The 21,762-nt window shown below is 41.3% G+C and overlaps 1 protein-coding gene across 8 annotated transcripts in view; it reads left to right on the forward strand.

The window, feature by feature from the left end:
* DMD (dystrophin) overlaps positions 1–21,762 on the forward strand; it is a 7,616,828-nt gene that overhangs the window by 960,681 nt on the left and 6,634,385 nt on the right. For all 8 annotated transcript variants that reach the window (XM_069639082.1, XM_069639084.1, XM_069639079.1 and 5 more), the window contains exons 5-6: positions 6,173–6,265; positions 13,775–13,947. In XM_069639082.1, the coding sequence (XP_069495183.1) occupies positions 6,173–6,265; positions 13,775–13,947 (266 nt within the window). The remainder of the gene's footprint in view (positions 1–6,172; positions 6,266–13,774; positions 13,948–21,762) is intronic.

Genomic DNA, 21,762 nt, shown 5'->3' on the forward strand with positions numbered 1-21,762 from the left:
CACCCCTGCATCATGAAACACCCTTCACCCTTGTTCCCCGGAGGCTTCAGCCCTGGCGGGCTTCGGAGCTGACAAAGTAGGAAAGGGGGCATGGCCTAGCACTCTGGCACTGTAAATGACAGCAGCCTTCTAGGGACACAATGCAGCAGTCCCTTAGCGTTCTATTATTGCTCTGCCTTACCTGGTTCACATCATCTCCATCTATCCCCCCTTCTGTTCCCACTGGACAATTTGTTGATGATCTTGGGCAACTCCTTGTTTCTATTTTCACTAAACCTCACCTCATTCTCTTAGGTGACTTTAACATTCCCTTGCCAACCACTTCTCAGTAATCTGAACTTCAGTCTTTTCTTAGTGGGCATGATCTTCACTCTATCCATAACCTGCCTACCCATACAAAATCATCATCTGCCTCTATCTCCCACTAATAATGACAAAGTCCTAGCTCTACTGATGAAGGCAAACTCCTCTTGTGCCCCATCAGACCCTTTCGCTCCTCAGATAATCAAGCCTATTGCCCCATTAGTGGCCTCTCACATTGCTGAGCTTTTCAACCTGTCATTCGATTCTGCTTGCTTTTCCTCTGTTTTCAAAACAGCCACGGTCATCCCTCGCCTAAAAAAGTAAGACGCTGACCAGAACCTACTGACTAACATTTGTCCTTTGTCTCTGCTTCTGCACTACTCTGAAGTGCTTGAAAGGATTGCATTCAACTGTTTTACCAATTTCTTAGACATCCACAACCTTTGATACCCCCTTCAAGCAGATGTATGCTCGCATCACTCCACGGAAACTGCTCTCATGAATATCTCCAACTTCATTGCATCTGCTAAGCACTCCAGCCTATCCTCTATGGTAATACTCCTTGACCTGTCTGTTTCCTTTGACACTGTTGGTCACTCTTATCTCTTTAATACTATTTCTTCTTGGGATTCACAATCAAGCCCAATTCTGTCTCCTGTATCTCCTGTAGCAACAGCACCTCTCAAATCACTTCTTTAACTGTTGGTGTTCCACAAGGCTGTGTTTTGGGTCTGCTCCTCTTTACACCCTATCCCTCTGCTGTTGGGCAAATAATCCCCTCCTTGGGGTTCTCAAACCAGCTCTCTGTGGTCAACATCCAAATCTTCTTCTCTTTAACTGAACTCTTCTCTGATCTCTCTATCAACATTTCTAACTGTCTGTCTATCATTCAATATTGGATGGCTTTGTACTCTGATGTTAAACTCTACTAAAACAGAGCTGCTCTTATTTCCTGCCAAAAGCTCTCTCATTCCTTTTCCTCTGCCTAACCAGTTCCCATCTGACACTCTCCCCTACTCTTCTTCAGCTAGGAAACTTTCTTCTTCAGCTAGAAAACTTGGCCTCATCTATGAACTGTCTTACACCTTCTCTACTTCCATCTCCAAAACTGGAACAGCAGCTTGCGTCAACCTCCTAAATATTAGGAAATCAACCACCTCCTTCCTTTCAACACTGCGAAGCATCTATTAATCACTCTTGTCTTCTCCAAACTGGACTACTGTGCCAGCATCCCCTTCACACCTATTTTCTCATGCCATCACCAGGTTGGATGGCTGACGATGCAAAACAGGGCCATATTTAAATTTCTTCTGCTGGTTCACAAATCTATCCACAGTAAAGCACCACTGTATCTATCCTCGTCTATGCAACTCTACAAGCCATCTCTGCGTTACCTCCTCAACTAACCTTATGGCTCTTCACCCTCCCTGTACTTCCTCTTGCGTCTGATCTTTCACTCTCCTTGTTCCACTTGCATGGAATTCTCATCCCCCAGACATCTAAGAAACAGTCCACATGGATTTGTTCAAAACCAAACTAAAAGCCTACCTCCTCACCTCAGAGTTACCTTCTTAACCTACCTCTCATCTGCCTGTTAACTAACACTTGTCTCCTCGTCTCTGTCCCTCGCTTCCTCTGCCTCCACTCTAGCACTTCACCCATCATGGTCCCATCCTGAGCTCAGCTGGCCATGATGCCTACCTGCACTTAAAAATGTCCAATGTTGGTTGTCCTTAATCTATGTATGTCCACTTATGTGTTGTCCCCGATGACTGTTCCATTTACTCCCCTCCACAACCTGGTCAGAATGTCCCTCACACTCACCCCATTGAAAGAAGCTCACTGCTTCCTGTAAAATCTGATTCCTTATTTATTGTAGGTTCTTTTGTGATCAAAAGTGCATTGTTCCTCCTGCACATACATACATATGTAAATAAATAACAAAACATTTTTACAGATGGCAAAGGCATTCCGCAGATGGCTGCCTGTGAAACAGCACAAAAATGAGAACAGTTGATGAGCCAGTTTGAGAGTGTGAACAAAATGGGCCATAGACCAGAGGAAATGGAAAACACTGCTGACTGTCTTATCGGTGAATTCCAGATCAGCAGTAGCCGCCATACAAATATTCATTCTCTTCTGGAGGACTTTTCTCAAGACTTGCTCTGTCTTACAGAGACTTGGTTCACCTCATCCTCTGAACCAGATATGACTGAACTCTCTTTACAAATGATAACATCTTGCCTTGACATAACCTTCCCATTAATAAGTGGTAGCCTGGCCTTGGCCCATTGAGCTACATTTCAGTATACTGCAATTCCTGTTGTCCACAATCTTCTTTGTGAGCTTTCTTTGGTGTGGCTACAAATCTCGCCAAATAACTCAATTCATATCTTATTGTTCTACCGGGTGCCTGCTAATTTGGGCTATGATTTTGCACAGCTGATTGCAGATTTGACTCTTGTACATCCTGAGCTGATTATTATGGGAGAGTTTAACATCCGACCTAATAACCTAGCAGACTCCTACGCCAAGAAGTTAATTGACATCTTGGATGATCTGTCTTTTGATCTTCGCAATCACCTTCCCACTCATGAGCGAGGGAATGTTTTGGACTTGATTTTTTCAGCAAACTCTTTGACTGTGACCTTTAACCCTTTTCCAGTTACTTGGATGGACCATTGTGACCTTCATTTTATTGTGTTTTGTCCTTGGGCTCCTCCCTGCCCCCCAAATGTTGTCTTTCAGCGTCCATCGAGTAGGGTTTACACTCATTCTTTGACAAACTATCTCCTGGCTAACATCGATCAGCTCACAGCGATGGAGAACTGTTATCTGCCCATTGCTCTTGTTAAAGCTATGGCAACCACTGCTGAGCTTTTTGTACCTGTGCTGAGAACTAACATTTGTGCTGTACCATCTGCTCCCCGGTTCAAATGGTGAAATGTGCTAAAAGAAAAGCTAGGAAAAGCCATTGAACTTGTTGGTATCCACGGTGACCTTTTAAAAAATGAGATGACCATCTGGGCCCCTTATATAAACACGCTTTAGAATGCTATTCTGAGATTATCCCATCATACAAAAAGGGAGGGAGAGATAACCCTCCAAGTGACTGCCCAAATTCTCTTCTAGTTACACCAGGGAAAACATTTGTAAAGGTGTTGAATATGATTGTGAACTGGATAATCATAAATGATGTATTATCCAATTAATTAATCAATGCCATCACACATATTGCGCCAGTTGTAGACGTTTTATTTGTGAGATTTGGCAGTTTATGTGACACGTGTTTCGGCCTTTGGCCTTCTTCAAAACCAGACATTTACCACTTAATGAGCAGTTATCAAAAAAAAAAAAACGTTTTCTGATACACGGCCGAGAGGAGAACTGATCTCTGTTTATTAAAGCACAGGGATTTTACCCAGTCACATATCATAGCACAAGAATACACCATGCAAACTTGAAGATACTTTATTTTTCTCATTAACACCTCACGTGGGTTAGACATGTCAACATATTCTTACAAGATACTGGGGAAATTGCCTTGTGTGACAACCCTAGATTTGCCAATAAGACATCGAAGGTATTCATAAAGGTGGAATATGACCTTTGGCACAATGAACAAAACCCTGTACAGTTGCTCAAACCGTTCTCTCTTTTTATGTATTCCTCTCTAAATACCTCCTTTGATTATGAGCAATACTTTGATCTTGGACATGTTTATATGTATACTTTTGTTAAAATGTGCACCTAGGTTTCTTGCCAGTTACAGGTCTTATTCAAAAATGGATCTTGGTATCTTCAGACGTATGCCCAGCAATTAGGAAAAGTTGTGAAACACTTCAAAATGCTCCAGTGTTCAACAATGTACATAAGAAACATTCAAGATCTTGGTTTTAGAACACAGGTCTTAAGAATGTATTATTGGCCCTGCGGGAATGCAGGGTGTTGCACTCCATATATTGTATATTTGCAGTTGCAACTTATCTCTTACATGCATGGTGTAGGCAACTCAATTACCTCAAAAGGAATAATAGAGGTCTGTTTTTGAGAACAGCCATGATTTTCTTATCAAGTCAGTTTCTATGATTTTAATACTTTGAGGTTTTATTAGTTTATTGAATGGATTGAAAGCTATTTAATATGCATGTTGTGCTTTTGCATGTCCACCTTAAGGTGGTGTATAATGGTGTTCTTGTGTAATTTGTATAGATTGTATCTGAAACAATATTACATCCTGCTGGTACTCAGCAGCTTAGGAGTTAGTGTGGCTCATAAAGCCTCTGGATCCCCGGCATGTTCTCTTTTCTGATGATTTCTCAGTGTCTTGGATCAGACCCACCACCCCCTACACCGGGTTCATCTGAAGGCGTTAGTGTATTTCTGATCCTCACTGGCTCAGTAGCACCAGAGGAATTCACATGCTCCATGGCTTTCCAGCGGTGTAACCACAGGCCAACAACACAGAGAAAAGGCTCCTGGGTCTGAAGAGAGGGTAGACCATGTAATGAAATATAGTAGAAGCATGCATTACAACTGGGTGATTAATGTCGGGAACATTTAATTGAGCATGACAAGAATACTCCACACACTGAGTACAACATGTGCAAAAAACAATATTTAATGAAGTGTTTATCTGAACTGGTAATAACACAGATAATATTAATGAGGGGTCAATGATCACTCATTTAGCTAAACACCAGTCATATTATCGTGAAGAGTTGTGTCTACAATTTGAAATGTATTTCTCCGATCTCTTTAACTGTGGTATGCCTTTGTTTTAGGTTTTAGAATTATCCACGGCTTTTTAGAGTTAGCTCAGAGGTCATTCTTAGTGTTCTATACAGCGAATGCATATAGGAATAACAAGTGTTCTTCTGATTTTATTTCGCAAGATTTCAATAATAGTAACCGTCAAACAATCGTATTTAGTCCTGCGGATCAAGTAGTGAAATATCGTTCTTCTTCCCACAATACAGCGCATTTTCATGTTAATTCCCATTTCTAGGTTCCTCCAAAACCACCGTTTCTTTACCAGCAGTCGCAGATGCTCCTCTGTTCTATTATGCTACTTTTGCGAATGTGCACAAAGTGTTTAGACTGGCAATGCATTTTCACTGCTGGTGATGTAATGTGCTTGCGTTCTGTATACAAATGATATGATATGGCATGATAGGTTATTTATAACGCGCTTAATACCCAGAGGTTTCTAAGCGGACCTAGCGATCGAACCTGTGTTCTGTGTCGTCTTGCTTCCAAAGCGAGCACGTTGTTGCTGAGCGAACCTCCCGAGATGGCCTTACAATAAAAGTCAGTAATAATGCATTATTTAATGTACAATTAACATGGAACAAAAGCGCAAATAGCCGTTTATGCTGCACACCTAACTACTGGCTCTGCATTCTTTCCTGAGTGACTCGCCAGTGATTCTCCTGGGTCCCAAAACGATCTCCTTTAAGTGAGTATTATGCGTAGCTCTAAATAGTACTTGTTCGGTGTCACTGGTGCCTTTCACAAACAAACAAAAAATTGACTCAGTGAAAGGGGCTCATGTGGGGTCTCAGCAGTTCGCAGTTCACACAACTAAGGGGATTCCCTCTTTAACACATGTAAAACACTTGTTCTCTATAACATTATTGTGGAGATAGTTGTGAGGTGTATGTTATACAATAGTTAATCATTAGTTATGCATTATTAAACTGTGTTTCACCATTAGTCACTCATTAATTCATTAGTAATAGACGTGTTTACCATATTAATTATACAATTATTACTACAGGGCTACTGCACCTTATTAACAAGAAGTTTGTATAATACTGCTTGAGCCATAAATGTGTGACATGTGATGGATGCTCTGCTTACTTTACAGGTTGAACTGGTGAATATTGGTAGCACAGACATAGTGGATGGCAACCATAAACTTACCCTAGGATTGATCTGGAGTATAATCCTCCATTGGCAGGTGAGTGACTTTGTTTTGCATTTTCCCTACTATGGTGCAGTGTATTATTATACATCTGAATGCGTGGGTCAGGCTGGCATCATGTGCAAAAGGCTGACTAGAACGTTTTTGCCCAGAACAGGGGGCACTTGCACTGCCTGGGAATTCCTATCTTACACCCAACAATTGAGTATATTCCACTTCTGTGCCTAGAAGCCTGCTGACCAAAATAAGGAAGAAAAAAATACTTTTCTATTCTACTTCTCTTCAGTGATCCAGGCATGACGACTCCCTATTCCCCTTTATATTTCCGTTCATGTATGTCTGTCTGTTAATGTTAAACTACACACATACGTGAAAGTAACTTCTTCATAATATTATGCTTTTTGCATTATTGTTCGGCATTGTAGTTCGATGGGTTTTTATTATTTATTTTGGACTGTAAATTCTCTCCTTGAAATTCTTAAAAAAAATATTTTTCCTTAGGCGATTTCCCCCTCTAAAAAAGTTGATGGAAAATCCATATATTTTTGTTTTTGTTTACATATTTCCTAAAATTGGCCAATTTTACACCAGGATATCCGAGTGATTTGTAATCATTCAAAATCTAATCATAACACAGAACACACAATACACACTACACTTTAAAAAGAATCACTGAACCATTGCCGCCTTCAACTTCTCCCTAAATATCATTAAGTTAGGTAATGTTAATGTTAGCTTAACTGGCCTTTCGGTCCATCCCTGATAAACTCTGAAGTTACAAATACAAGCGTTCACCAATTCGCTGAATCTTGAATAATTTGAACGATTTTACTAACTCAGGGTGAGGTTTTTCTTTTCATACATGTGTTCACTCCGTTTGATAATCAAAAATTATACAAGAAATATACAAGAAATAGCATATGGTCCCACAAGCCAACAGTTGAATCTATAAACATATTAATTTATACAAAAATGCCTTAGACCATGGGGTCTCGCCAGATCCCAAAGTTACAATTGTACATTGTTTTGTCACTTATTCAGTGAGGACCAAAAATGCTTGTGCAAACGTTCTTATATAATGTGTGACAATAAGCTCCTGCTGACCAACACATGTTTCACACTTTGTGGTGTAACAGTTTATTGAGAAGCAACCCTTAACACAGGGAGTTTCTTCCCTCCCTACTTAAGTGGTTATGCAACAAACTCTTTAACATATTCTTTTTTAGCCCTATCTCAGACACATATCATGCCCCTTGGATCCCACTCTCCTGAGCTAACAATGAGCCAAGAACCTGACCGTTGTGTGCGGGAAAAATATTGGTATTTATTTAAATTACCAGTAATAGAAATTAGCATGGAAAGGTCAAAACTCCACTTTATCCGTGGCACAACACAATCAACTTCTCTCAGCATAAACACATCGCAAAAGTGAGTGAAAAAAACACCATCACAATTCTTCCCTTTCTGTAAATTTCACTTCACAAAATAATTACACTGATCAATAAAGAAGGCTTGTAGGTAATGTTGCGAGATTTTGATTTTCCTGCAGGCTTAAGGGGCTAGCAGTAGGATTTCAAGATTGCCAATTATGATTTTGCCCACACTCTTGGTTTAAAATAAACAAGGGTGATGTAGCGGTTTCTTTTTCATACCCCCCTTGCTTTGGTTTATGTTGGGAAGTCAGACAGAAAATTGGAATGATTTGGGGAATTTTGGCTTTCAGACCCCCGTCATTGAAAAAAGCTCTACTGGGGAAGGCTGGATAAAAAGGGTTGGATTGATTTAAGAACAAAAACACCACTCTTCCTTAAAGATGTCAGGGTCATCTGGACAACAAGGATACCCAATTAAATTATAGGATATAGTTTTCAGCGCACACTGGGAAGTGAGCTTTGTTAATTTTTAATTTCAACAAAATTCACCCGTAGTGTTCTGCCAAATGGGAAATTAATTACATTAATATTTTTGATTACATAGGCTAAGGATCTACACAGTTTTGCCCCTGTTCCACTACAAAGGGAAACGATTCAAGAGAAACAGACTCCCCCACCATTTGGTTTTGCAGGGCTCAGTTCTACTTGCATAGCAAGCCTCTGTTTAAGGTTCAGGAAAACCAGCTGCATGTCAGGACACTCTGGAAAGATCGGGCAAAGGGTTGTTCACCCTACTCTCAAATATGGCCTCCTGCTCTCCACCATAGGATCCAGTCAGCGTTGAGGCCTTCCTAGGGATAGACAGCTCCACCCAGATGCACTCTTATCAGTCTCCTCTTGTGTCTTCTTACAGCTGTCAGATGGTAAGATACATCTGCCTTTCTGATAGTCTGTGTTTTCTCTCTTTCTTTCTCCTTTTCCTGTCCCTCTGTCCTAGTGCAGTTCCCCTTATAAAGCAGCAATGACACTACCAATTTTTCAATCTTGGGGAAGTACCCTGCAATAATCCCTGCCACTAGGATTGGACAGTTACCCTTCTGTCTCCTCTCAAACCCAGCCTCCAAGTCAGGATTCGTTTAGGGGTTTGAAGCAACATATGGCAATTCCCATTTGTCATCATCCTTTGTTCTCCTTTCAACATTTTTGGCAAAGACGTGTTAAGTATCACAACTTCATAATTTTACTAGCAACTGCCAGACTACACATATATTCTGTTTCCGCTTATCATGGGGAATTAGATAAACCGACCACCAAATCTGTATCATGCAGAATGTGGCACCTTTCTGCTGTTTCCATAAAAGGCACAACAGTTATGAATATCTAAGTTATTAAGCATATCCCTAATTTCTTTGACCACCCGCTCACCAACTCTCACATTTGGAACATGTTCAGATCAGCCAGAAACCTAGTTTGACTGGACATTACGGTCCCCAGAGTCACACAAAGATGAATTTTATATCCTCAGAATCTCCTGGAAATTACATAAAAATGGTACATAGATTCATCATGAATCTTAATGTGGGACAAATGGTCATGCTTCCTGCCTTCCAGCCATTTGTTTTCCCTGGGTCAGCCTGTGCCTTTATCAGTCTCCTTTGTGTTGGAAGCTTGCTCTTTGATGTGGGTGCTTCAATTTTCCCACATATTAATCGTGTACCAGCCAAGGGTGATTTTTCTGTAAGTCTATGCTTTTAGAGTCAGCAGTTCTGGAGAACACTGAATGTTGACGCCTTTAGCAGGACATTTTTATTGTGGTTGGACATTAGATGGGAGATTTGACATCCAGGCTGAGAGAGGGAGTTTTCTTTTTGTTTTTGTATAGTTTTGCCCACAGCCAGCACAAGGTTCTGCTTTGGGCTGACATTTGCCATGAAGACAAAGTCAGACAAAGTCAGATGTCACTGGAGTTTTGTTGGTGAAACATAATGTACATTGCTCTTTGTCAACCCACATATCATATTATGTTTTCCAGACATTTTTCTGTGAGCAGTGATAGTTTTTACTCTTTTATTTTTTCAAAAAACGTTTTTATTTGCACACAACTGTGCAGGCCGTTTTTGTTTTCAATGATAAAAATCCTGTTTTCTATATGACGGGGATCTTCCATTCCTCCTCCTTTTGTAAATTAAAATGCTGCTTATCCATTGGTAATGACATGTAGGCCCCTTTCAACATGGCTCTTTATTTGTACATGAAAAACAAAAACAAATGCCAGGCCGTTTTTGTTTATGTTTTAAATCTTGTTATTCATGTGAACAGGACTTCTGTTTGGGGCCTTTAAATTCACCCCACAGTGGGCACAGTACTCTGGCAAGGTGTGCTTTCTCTGGTCTTTCTATTAATTGTGATTTTTTTTCTGTAATTTTTCAAGCATTTGACCTCACACATAGAAAGAACAGTTTGTTTTTCCACTCTGGTCATTGATTATTCATACATAGTAACTAGATGTAAATTCGAGTTCTCCTCTTAAATTCAGTTACGTTTCCTAATAACTGCTCATAGTTGTCATGCAGTTTGAATGCCACGTGTGGACGGCGTTGACCAAGTTCTACACCTGTTTCCACACTAACCTGATCAAATCTATTCAGGGAATTTCCTTACTGCTGTTTTTAGCATTGTTTAAAGTTATGTACCTCTAGAAGAGTTAGCTACTCCTGAGATTTTCACTTCACCCCACTGAAAGGAAGAGGTGCCCCGATGGAGCACTTTGGAAGCAGGTTGGACATTATTAAACAAAAAGCCTAGGGCACTATAAGAATGCTGAAATGTCTTTAAGATTATCAGGGATACAATCATAGTTTGTTGTTCTTGATATTAGCAAAGCAACTCCATGAAGTGATATCGTGTGAGGTGCAGTTGAAGAACAGGGGATCCTGAAATTACATATTTGAGTCCAACCGGGCCCATCTATTTTTTTCAGAACTGTACAGGGAGCAACCTGATGTATACATGGCTGATTCCACCAAACCATATGGCCCTAAAAGTTATTTGATTTAAAAAAAAAATGTTCTACCTTGCTTGGACATGGATACATTCAGTGTAAATCCAAAGGGCTGGGGTAGTGGGGGTACCAGTTATTCATGGCTTGCAGAAAGAAATATGCATCTGAGGGGTTCAGCTTGTGGCAGTGTTGGGACACCGTTCTCAATGGAGTGCTGGAAATGGCTGTATGAAAATGCCCTGCAGCAATTTATAAAATAACCACAGGCGGTAAAATGTGCCTCAGTGCACAAAGGGAAGATGCAACCTGACTAGTTAACACTCAGTTGCGTTGCCACCAGTTAGAAAAGGAGATACCTTGTTAAATTTGTTAAATTCATGCCTATGTTGGCATAACAACAAGGAATCCCTATTACATCCTGAAATACTGCTTTAAAATAAAGGGTAGTTAATAAGTCTACATAAAGATAAGCTCTGAGCTGGTATTATAAACAGCTACCATTTTGGGTATTGTTAATTGTCACTTAACATTGCAGTAATAGTGGGGGGGGTTGTTTTGCCAGAGGAGTTGTACACATCTGTCTGTTTCCTTGCTGCCCCTCTCATGCTCTCACTCTGTCTCTTACATGGGCTAAATATTTAACACACAAATCTTACACTGTCAGTCTGCCTGTCTGTGCACCATCTACCTTTACACATACCTTTGTCTCTGTCTCTCCGTAAGTCTAATCAGACATCACTCCCTTTACCTCCTCCTTTCCGTTTTTATACCTGTTTGTCTATTTTTATTTTCTCTCAGACCGATATCCATGAGGTCTATCTCTCCACGCATGACCCTCTCCATGCAGCTTGCTGTCGAACAACCAGTCTTCCCCTCCAGCAATCCTTCTTCCCATCTATGTTTCTAAAAGGGGCCCTTTCCCTTTCTAGTTTGTATATGTATCTGTGTATCCCCCTCTGTGGCTATTTGTCGAGCTATTTCTTCCTGACACTGTGAAGGGTAACTAAGTTTAGATAGGCACATTATTTCCCCCACTGATATCTTCCTTTCTATGGCATTTACTCATCCCCTCCCACTATTCGTCTTCCTATCTGTGCATGGGGCTGTCTCCATTTAGCCTTTTTTCTTTCTCTAGCTCACTGTGTGTGTGTGTGTGTCTACCTTTTAATCCTTCTTTCACTCATGCTTCCTTACACATCTGTCTGTTAGCCACATAATCTGTCTTTGTCTGTCTCTCTATCTTGCATCCCTCTGCCTGTCTCTGTCTATCTCTATGGTGCTGGGTATACTTGCTTAGCCATCCATTTCCAATGCTCAATTTATTTTGCTCAAATATTTTACAAGTGAAACACCACTGAACCCTGCACCTTCCCCATGTTCCTACCCGCCTCACCCCAGCCATACCAATATTGCCTAACCCGCCATCTAATTTTCTGTGGGCAAATTCAAGCAACACAAAAGTGACGTAAAACAATTCAACCAGTTTTTGGTCGAGCATAGACCCAATGACACATATCTTTCCCTCAATCTGTAAACACTTTTCTTTTAACAGACACACCTATTGGCATGTCTGTGTGCCTGCCTCTCTCTCTCTCCATCAAGGTCCCTTTGCATCTTTCCAAATGTCCCTCTGTCTATCTGTGTCTCCACCCATTTTGCTTTCCTGTCTACCTGCCTCTTCAGTAAAGGTGCTTATTTGCTCTCTATCTCATGGCCCTTTATTTACAGGCGTGCCGTCTGCCTTTTCCTCACCAACTTCTCACCTCTGTTTTGCTTTCCGGCTCTCCGACCCGCAATTCCATTGTACATGGTCTATCTCGCTTCATAGCACGGTTTCCATTCATCTCTTCATCCATCCACGTACCCTTCTTTGTGTGTTTTTCGGTCAATCCTTCGATTCACCCACTTACTGTTGTGTCTTTCTACGATTTGTAAGTATATACATATTTCAATGTCATTGTCTGGAGATCATTATAACTAAGCTGGTAAGATAGCTCAGTGAGGCACTGAAGGAAGGGTAACTGTTCCCACAAACTTTTTTTTCTCCATGTGGCAGTGTAGGCGGGGCCTGTGATAATGTCCATTGGATGTGTGTCTTGGGCGTGGGCTTTGAGCAGGACCAGAAGGCATTGCAGGTAGGGTTCTTTTTACCTCTGGATCACCTGTTCCCATACCATAAGCACAGTGTTGGATGGGCATAGCTGATGGCCATTTCCAGCAGACACTGCCTCGAAGGGTCACTGTGCCCAGGACAGAGGGGCTAAGTGACTGCTCGTAGATTTGCTGTGCCCGGGACATGATTGCAGGCCATGCCCAGTGGGCATTGCAAGTAGAGTCACAGAGATTGCTGTGCATCAATTAAAATGATTAAAGTTATGGTTACTTCAGGGAGAAAAAAAAAACATTGAAATTCACGTGAAACTCTAGTCGAAGCAATACCATAGCTATAATGTGAAAGCTGAAAGGATATTGCAATTCTATAGAGGCAGGCAAGATACTTTTGCTTTGCTACTCAACACTGGCATTTTTCAATTGTTTTGCCTTCTAACTATATATATCTGTATTCCTTCAACTGCATGAGATGTTTATGACCGAGGTTGAACCATACATTTGTATTTTTTTACTGATTACATGACGTTAGCACTGCTATAGGATCTTCCTTTCAGATGGAGACTGTTCCGCTTTGCTTAATTATTGTTATCCCACGAAGTTATGGTGAGTATGCGCTAAAGCCTTAGAAATACATCCAATTGGCAATAAACAGGTGATGAAGTGTTCACTTCATGCATGGACCCCCTTGGCTGTCGCTAGGGGAGGCTGTGGATGTTGCGCACACAGCGTGCCCACAATGTAATCATCCAGGTGAACATGGATCTCTGAGAGGAAATTGCTTACCTTTATTTGCTGACAGCACTGATTGTAAGTCTATTCCATAAGTAAATAAGTGGCAAACATATTCACGTTGGCTATGGTGGTGTTGCATTGGTGCGTTTCCCCAGGAGCTGATCTGGCAGCGCTATCGCTCTGCTGATCATTCAGAATAGACTTTCCAGAACATTGCACATTAATTGAGAAGGGAGAAAAGCAAATTTACACTCGGTCACACGTGGGAGGGCTTTCAAAATATTGCCTTAGTGGGTACTGCTATTGATGATGGTCTATCTGTTACAGGTCAAAGATGTAATGAAAGGCATTATGGCCGACTTGCAGCAAACAAACAGTGAAAAGATCTTATTGAGCTGGGTCCGTCAATCAACTCGTAATTACCCACAGGTCAACGTTATCAATTTCACCAGTAGCTGGGCAGATGGCTTGGCGTTCAATGCACTCATTCACAGTCACAGGTAAGGAGGAAAACCTCTGCATCTCTGTTCAGAATGTAAATATATTTCCGAAGGTTTCCTACGCTGTGCATCCATTTAAATACGTCTATTATACACCTTCAAAGGTTCATGCAATTATTTTCAGTTCGCACTAACTATGCTGAGATTTTTTTCAAAGAAGTTGTTGAAGCAAAATTGCAGTCATTAAGCTGTGTTGATTTCCCATTCTAAAGCGTAATTATGAATAAAACATGAAGCGAGCATGCGTGTGTCCTAAAGAGGCAACATTGAGGCTAACGACCACAGTTAAATCCAGGTATTGCATAGGGGCCTGCCTCAGGTAAGTGTATGCCATTACAAATCAATAGTGCTGACAGGAGGTATTAGAGACTGGAGATTGGACGGGTAGCCACATCATTCTGATGATGAATCAATCACATTTATTTATTTATTTGTTTTTTTGTATAGCGCTAAAGCCCGCAGGCATCAGAGCGCTTACCAATGAGACAGGACCTGTATAGACAGAAGATGAGATAACAAGATAACAAAGATAAGTCAATTCTGAGAGGATCTAAAGATGGTAGTCTAGACGGGTGCTTATTTGAATAGCAGGGTCTTTAGATTCTTTCTGAATTTTATGTAGTTTGGTTCCAATTTCAGTGTCGCCGGAAGTTCGTTCCATTTAAGGATGCTTCTGCCCGAGAAGCCCTTACCTAGACCGTTCTGCTTTTTAGCTGGGATATTTTGGAGGAAAATGCACTGTCTGCCATTCAAACATCTGGTGGGATTTAATAATATATGTTCCAGATGTAATGTGCCTCCAGTACTAGCATGATAGCATATTGTCTTATCTGCATTACTTTAAAATAGAGCTACTCCAACCAGCTTCTGTGTTGCGCTTGAACGTTTAATAGAGGTTTAAATAAGCAGGATTTCTGTGAAATTCCCATTGCGTGAAACTCCCCCTCGAGTTCGATGAGGAATTAGAGTTTCACTGTCCAATAATGAGATAACACTCAAAATGGCATTTGAACAGCTAATTAGCACCCGGACGATCAAAAGACGTTTCAAGGCCATTTAAAACAAACTTGTGTGAAGCTATCTCTGCTGTAACCATCTCCTCATATTTATAAAGTGCATGTGGCGGCCTATTTTGTCCCAGTTAATTGCACTGTACACTAAGAACATTTACATCGAAGATGTCTCTATGTGGTTAAGTTATAGTCCATAATAATATTCAAAAATAGTAAACATATTTAAAAATACGTTTTCATATTATAATTTATATAATCTACAGCCTATACTCTATATTCCAAATACACAAATAAATAACATACTTCCTTCAAAGTGTCGTAGGTCAAACTTGTTGAGTGCTTAGTGACGAGAAGTATAATGTATCAATGATCGATCTCGTAGGCAGAATAACAAAGGAACAGAGGTCCTGATTGTGAGTATTGGATTCTGCTCCACAGGAGTACAAGGATGAGTAGGGGTCAAATGGACCACTCAATTCTCACACTTCTTCAAACCAAAACACAACAAAATCATAAAGGTAAAACAGGGACATTTAAGAGATATACCTCTTTCATCTTTTATGGTAACATGGGCCGAGGGAAGGCTATGCTCTTGGGTGTGAAGGTTAACCAGTAGTGATCTAAACAATACAGAATCACAGTCCAAAATAAAGGGATTGTGCAATCAAGGTTCTAAAATATATATATATATATATATATATATATATATATATATATATATATATATATATATAATATATATATATATATATATATATATATATATATATATATATATATATATATATATTTTAATCAAACACACCATCTGCCCTTAGAACACATAAAAACCCACCCTCACAGAGAGAACATAGAAGATGCAACACATTGGCAAAAGTAGCACTCTGAGTGTAGTTCCAGAGGTGGTAGGTAAGTCACTAGCCACAAAAGGATATCTTGGATGAAAATAGGAGCAATCGTGACATAACCAATCTCTCTGGTCCAAGTGGACTGAGCATGAATTTCAGTGTCAACAGTACCTGGATTCAGTTCTTGGTGGGTGACCCAGTCAGACACGGTGTTGAACCTAGCTGCCAAGTAGGTCAAGTTCAGTTCGGGCTAGTTTAATCGTGTGGGCACAAGCAGCAAGTGAGTATCGAGTAGGGGAGATGGTGGTCGTTCTGTGCAGTTCAAGGGTGGCTCTCAATGATGCAGGTCGAGGCAACTCAGGATCGCTTCTAAGTTGGCCAGGCCGAGTCAAGCTTTAGCCCCTGGGAGTAGTTGATGAGTGATGCTCCAGCGATTCGAGTCGGCCGGTGACGAAGTGAACTTGAGTGTATTAATGTGCAGGTAGGTTGATGAGGCAGTGAATCAAGGGGTGGCTGGCTCAAGTCATAGTTGCAACACCTGGTTAGAGTGGGCGTGTGATTCTGCTGGGTCCCTATGTCGAGCAGTTGCTTTGGGCCTAGCGGCGAGGAGCTTTAGCTAGGACTCAATGCGGCAACCAGCTGGTTTAAAGGGCAAGCAATTTCAAAGTGGTGTAGGAGTGCAATAACCAGTGCCAGTGACTTCCCTTGTGCTCCAGTTGTGGTCGAATAGGGAACTTTGGCTGGTCTGGCTCTCCGGTTGCTGTAAGGCCTACTCAGGGGGACCAAGTACAGGATGGTTCTGTTTAGGGTCTGCTCTGCTAGCTCAGGATATTCCGGTGCAGAGTGCAAGCTCTTGGTCCACAGCAGAGGTTACTCTAGATATGCCCTGGGAGTGGGTAGGCAACAGATATTACTTCCGTTTTGAGTGATTCCATCTTCACCTCAGGCTGAGGGCTTTGGAAAGTACAGCTTTCCAAAAGGTAGTCCAGTCAGTTCTTTAGAGTGAATCTGCATCCTTAAAGGTTCCAAGAGGATCTGAGACAATTGGAAGAAGGGGAAGCAGACCCCTTCTTTTAAAGGCAAATGTCCCCAGGTGATTGGACTAAAGCTAGCATATGTTACTGGTCCAAGCCCTGCTCTTGAATAGAGTAGACTTTTCTCTTATGATGCCACACCCAAAGTACTTTGCTTCAAATGAAGTGGAGGGGGCAGAAAAGAGACAGAGGTAAAAGGAGACCCACAAATGGTGGAAGTCTCCTTCCATTAACCAGAGACCTCCTGTCTATCATAATCCCCCCCCATTTCCTTCTCACTGAGAACAAATTACTTTAGAGATGCACAACCATGTTGTGAGGTTACTCCTATTGAATAGGTGTGCTCCTTTAATGCACATGACAGCTTACTGCTGTTCTGCTGTCTCGGGAGGAGGGTGTTACCTACCCTCACAAAGAGATCAAATTTGAGGCCTGGCCCTCAAAGTTTCCTGTTTTGCATTTGGTGGGCCACACTCAGCTGACCAGAATACACATCACCTTCCACAGCAGAGCTGAAACATGTGCAATATCAATTGGGATGAGGTAGCAATGATCATAAGTAGAGTCACGCACTGTACCTATACTTAGGTGTAGCTTTATTTTAGAGATTATCTTGCCACCATCATTGGTTACTTATGATCATTGTAGTTTTGCTACGGGGTGCATATCTTAAATGCGCCCGCACGACAGAGACTTGTCTGTCACTGAATCTGTCAAATGGGCAATATGTGCCCTGGACCTACTCAGTGCCAAAGGTAGAGCAGGCGCTGCAAATCAGGATACCGATGTATCAGGCCACAGATATATACTATGCTTCAATACAAATTAAAAAAAGACAGTGTTTTGCACCTTTGCCAGATGGTGCAAAGGTGCAAATTATCCTTACACTGATAAACCCTGCTACACAGATTTTGTACCTCCCTCTTTACCCTTATTTCCCTTAAATAAAATGATTTACCTGCAAGTCTAAAGTCCCACATACCATTTTGCAGTGTTTCACGCACTTGATGAAGTAGATCTGTTTTTGCTCAATTAATATCTTAATTGGATCCACACACCATTGTTCCAATATTTCTTGCCAACTCTTAGCCTGTGCTAACTTTCCACTGATAGACCCCACAAGATCAAAGTTGTACCTTCACAACCCCCCCCCACCTCCTGCAACCCAAGTGATTATCCATCATGAAAGCTTAGCAAAATTACCAATGGTAGTACTGTTTACAGAAAAGTGGACTTTTCCGGCAATCTTGTGAAGAATGTTCCAATTTGAATGGATCTCCACAAATGTAACAAGCATATGCACCAGATTCCCCCTCCATTTGTGAGGATAGTGCGTAGGCTTTCACAGCCCTTCCAGTCCATTTATTTGAATTGGACTGAGTATTGTTCCATCTAAATAATACTTTAAAATGGTGTAAGCAGTTTTTAGTAGAAATAACTATCTTTCTGTTAGACTTTGAGACTCCTTTAACAACTGTTGATTTATATATCTAATACTTCATAGTATTTTTATTATGGTGGTATTTGCTGATGTTTTATAATTCTTGGTAATATGGTGGTCATTCAGAGTATTATAGTGGTGAGACCAACTTCATAACATTGTCTAATAACTGGTTTTACCAGGGTCACTAACAACAAACAAAATATACAGTTGATGCATTCTGTATGGATGGTGCATGCCCCCTCGAGGTACCTTATGTACAATACCACACTATGCCCTCTTAGCGGAGTATCAATCATTGTAAAGCATGCAATTGAATTACTGCACATTTATTCAATCACTCAAGCTAAACAGCTCAATGCAGTTCCTTTATTTTAAGATATCTCTTACAACACTTCTGTTGTTTTATGCATATCAAATAAAACAGACTAAATGCAGCATTAATGCAATAAAACTACGAGTTACTTTGAAATCTGTTTTTTATCATAAAATAGAAATATGCAAGTTACTTGGAGTAACAGATATGCCCACATTGCAATAGCTTGCAGTGTTTTACAAGTGCCAAGTCTTGCCAACTGTCCTTGGCAACGTGGAACTTGGCAAGAGAAAAGAAAAACCCATCAAGGCTTTTCAAACACAAATGCAGGATTACATGCACATTAGAAAATAGACAGCACCTAATATGAATTGACCTACTTAATCTAGACTATCTGACCTTACTCAAAACAGCAGCCCCTCACTTAAACTCATATTTACCCAAATATGTTGTCAATATTTCTGATTCAGTTTGGCATGGAGATCTTCCCCAATCTTTCCACCTGCCTCACCCTGGGTCGCCCCGATAAAGACTACTTCAGCATCAGACACCCTGCCAGCACTGAATTATGTCTCCAGCCAGCCCTCTGTTACTCGGGTCTGGCGCGTGCTATAAATAAATAAACAAACAAACTTCTTCTCCCAGTGCACGAAGATCACTGAAAGCTACTCCCTCTCAAAACCCTTTTTATAAAATCCCCTTGTCACTCAAGGAAAATACCTCCCTTTGAGCAGATCATTCCACCGTAACGGCACACGATTTCATTGTTGGAGAGCAAAAGATACATCTCTCCTTGAGCTTACTGCCTAATAAAAATGCCCTGCTTTCAGTGGCACGGATCTTCACATTTTTTATCACCCAGTGCAAATGTAACCTGCACGTTTAATTTCCCATTTTAAAGAGCATCATGCATTTTCCAATCTGCCTTAAGCCTATTCCATTATAGACTAATCTGCACTAAATGTTATTAAGGGATTCAGTTACATGTTAACAGGGATTGGGTTAGTATGTTAATTTATATTAGTAATATGTTTAGTGCAGCTTAATTAATTGAAATATCACCCTGAAGCAACGTGCAATTTCAATCATGTGCTTTGTGCATTGGCATCTATTTAATTGTGCCTGAGACTCACACTTTTGAGTCTAAAATGAGTTTCACCCCCTGAACCCTTATTGCAGTTCAAACCCATACTATCATGTGCATGCTAAAATGTGACTCACCACTATAATTCAGAGCCTCTACTCTTAAACAACTCAAGAGATCCCTTCTTCCCCATTTGGTAACCATGTACCTAATACCTTGTCTGATGAATCTGAGGATGTTGTCCCTTTTCCCCTAGGGGGAGATCTTTCCCATGGGCCTGGGCGGTACGTCCACAGTACAATAGCCCAAGGGAGGATTGCATGGGGAAGGAAGCCCCTTATCGCATTGGGGATGAATATTCTCAGATAGCGCCCCCTTCAATACAGCTAATATCTTCTCTAAAACAGAATCCTCCTGCTCTCTCTGTACCTCATTTTTGGGTAGAGCCAATATCCTCTGTTGTCAAATTAGTCCACCTAACATGCTTGACATGACTAAAATACCTAATAATTCAAAGTATCTTACATGTGGCTTTACAAAAGTACTGTGAAGAAGAAGATGACAGATCATCTGAGGATCACGCTGGTGAACCAGAGTGAGCGGTCTAGTTTCTCACAGGAGCTGGTTTGCCTGAACACATACAACAATCCAGCACAGGAATTCAAAAGAAACTCATATGGGCATAACAGTCTTCCGAGGAGGAATTATGGGAGCCGTGCACCGGGCAAGCAGACGAGAGCCAAAAAGGAAGCCGTGAGAGGAGAACCCAAACGTGGTCACCTAGAACGACTACTCACGCCGCTGCTGAGACAAACCTCTGGGTCCCCCAGGCCGCGGCAAAGTATCCGAGCAAGGAGACGTGCACCCGGGCAGAGTCACATGTCTATGGAGCCGCTGCAGACCACACAGACAACCCGAATGCAACCAGAACCTTGCGAAGCAACGCAGCTGCTCAGGAAATTCCGGGACCTGTACGACAAAAACAAACAAGTATGCAGGTTAAAACGAGAAGGATTAGAGGTCCGGGGAAGCAAGGGGTTGAAAGTAGAAGCGGGAACAGGAGGGACTGGGACCGTGAGATGAGATTGTGAGTCTGGGAACCACACCCATATGAAAGACAAAGTATAAGAGGGTCTGCAATTCCAAAAAAATCCTAGATGGAGATAGAAGAATCGTATGTTTTGGCAGCCAAACTGATACGATAATGGATTGCAAGTCTGGGACCCGCACCCATATGACAAACCAGGAATAAGAGGGTATGGGACCCTAATTAAAAAACAAAAAACAAACAAAGAAGAGTTGTATGCTTGGCAGGGGAGTAAACCAAGCTCTACATTGCAAGTCTGGGACCTGCACCCTTGTGAATTGCAAAAGCCTAAAGTAACGAGGAATAAAATGATCTGGGACCCTGTGAGAGAAAGAGAGACAGTCCATGAAAGGACAACTGCTTAGCAGAAGAGTAAACCAAGCCATTCAGAATATTGAGAGTCTGGGACCTGCACCCACATGTGAGTTAAGAGACACTGTCTATGATTGAACTACTGTTTGGCAGGAGAGTAAACCAAGCCATTCAGAATATTGCGTGTCTTGGACCCGCACCCACATGGAACTGAAAATAATTCATTTGAAGGATATAATCCTATAATTGTTAGGGAAGTGTGCCAAGTAGGTGGGATAAAGACCTGTGTTGACTGTGACACGTCTATTCTTGTGAGTTTCCATGTGACATTTACCTAAAAAGGATACAGGGCTCAGAAGCCTGCACCCACGTGAGAGTTAAGAGACACCGTCTATGATAGAACTACTGTTTGGCAGGAGAGTAAACTAAGTCATTCAGAATATTGCGTGACTTGGACCAGCACCCACATGGAGCTGAAAATAACTAATTTGAAGGATATAATCCTATGATTGTTAGGGAAGTGTGCCAAGTTGGTTGAAAGACCTGTGGTGAATCTGAGAAGTCTATTCTTGTGAGTTGCATTGTGACATTTACCTAAAAAGGATGCAGAGCTCAGAAGCCATACACAGGAATGAAAGTAGAATAACAAGAAGTCTAAGTGAAAGGAGCACAACCCTTGC

Source organism: Ambystoma mexicanum, chromosome 7q, assembly GCF_040938575.1.
Source record: "Ambystoma mexicanum isolate Mex_15411 chromosome 7q, UKY_AmexF1_1, whole genome shotgun sequence".
NCBI classification, from domain to species: Eukaryota; Metazoa; Chordata; class Amphibia; order Caudata; family Ambystomatidae; genus Ambystoma; species Ambystoma mexicanum.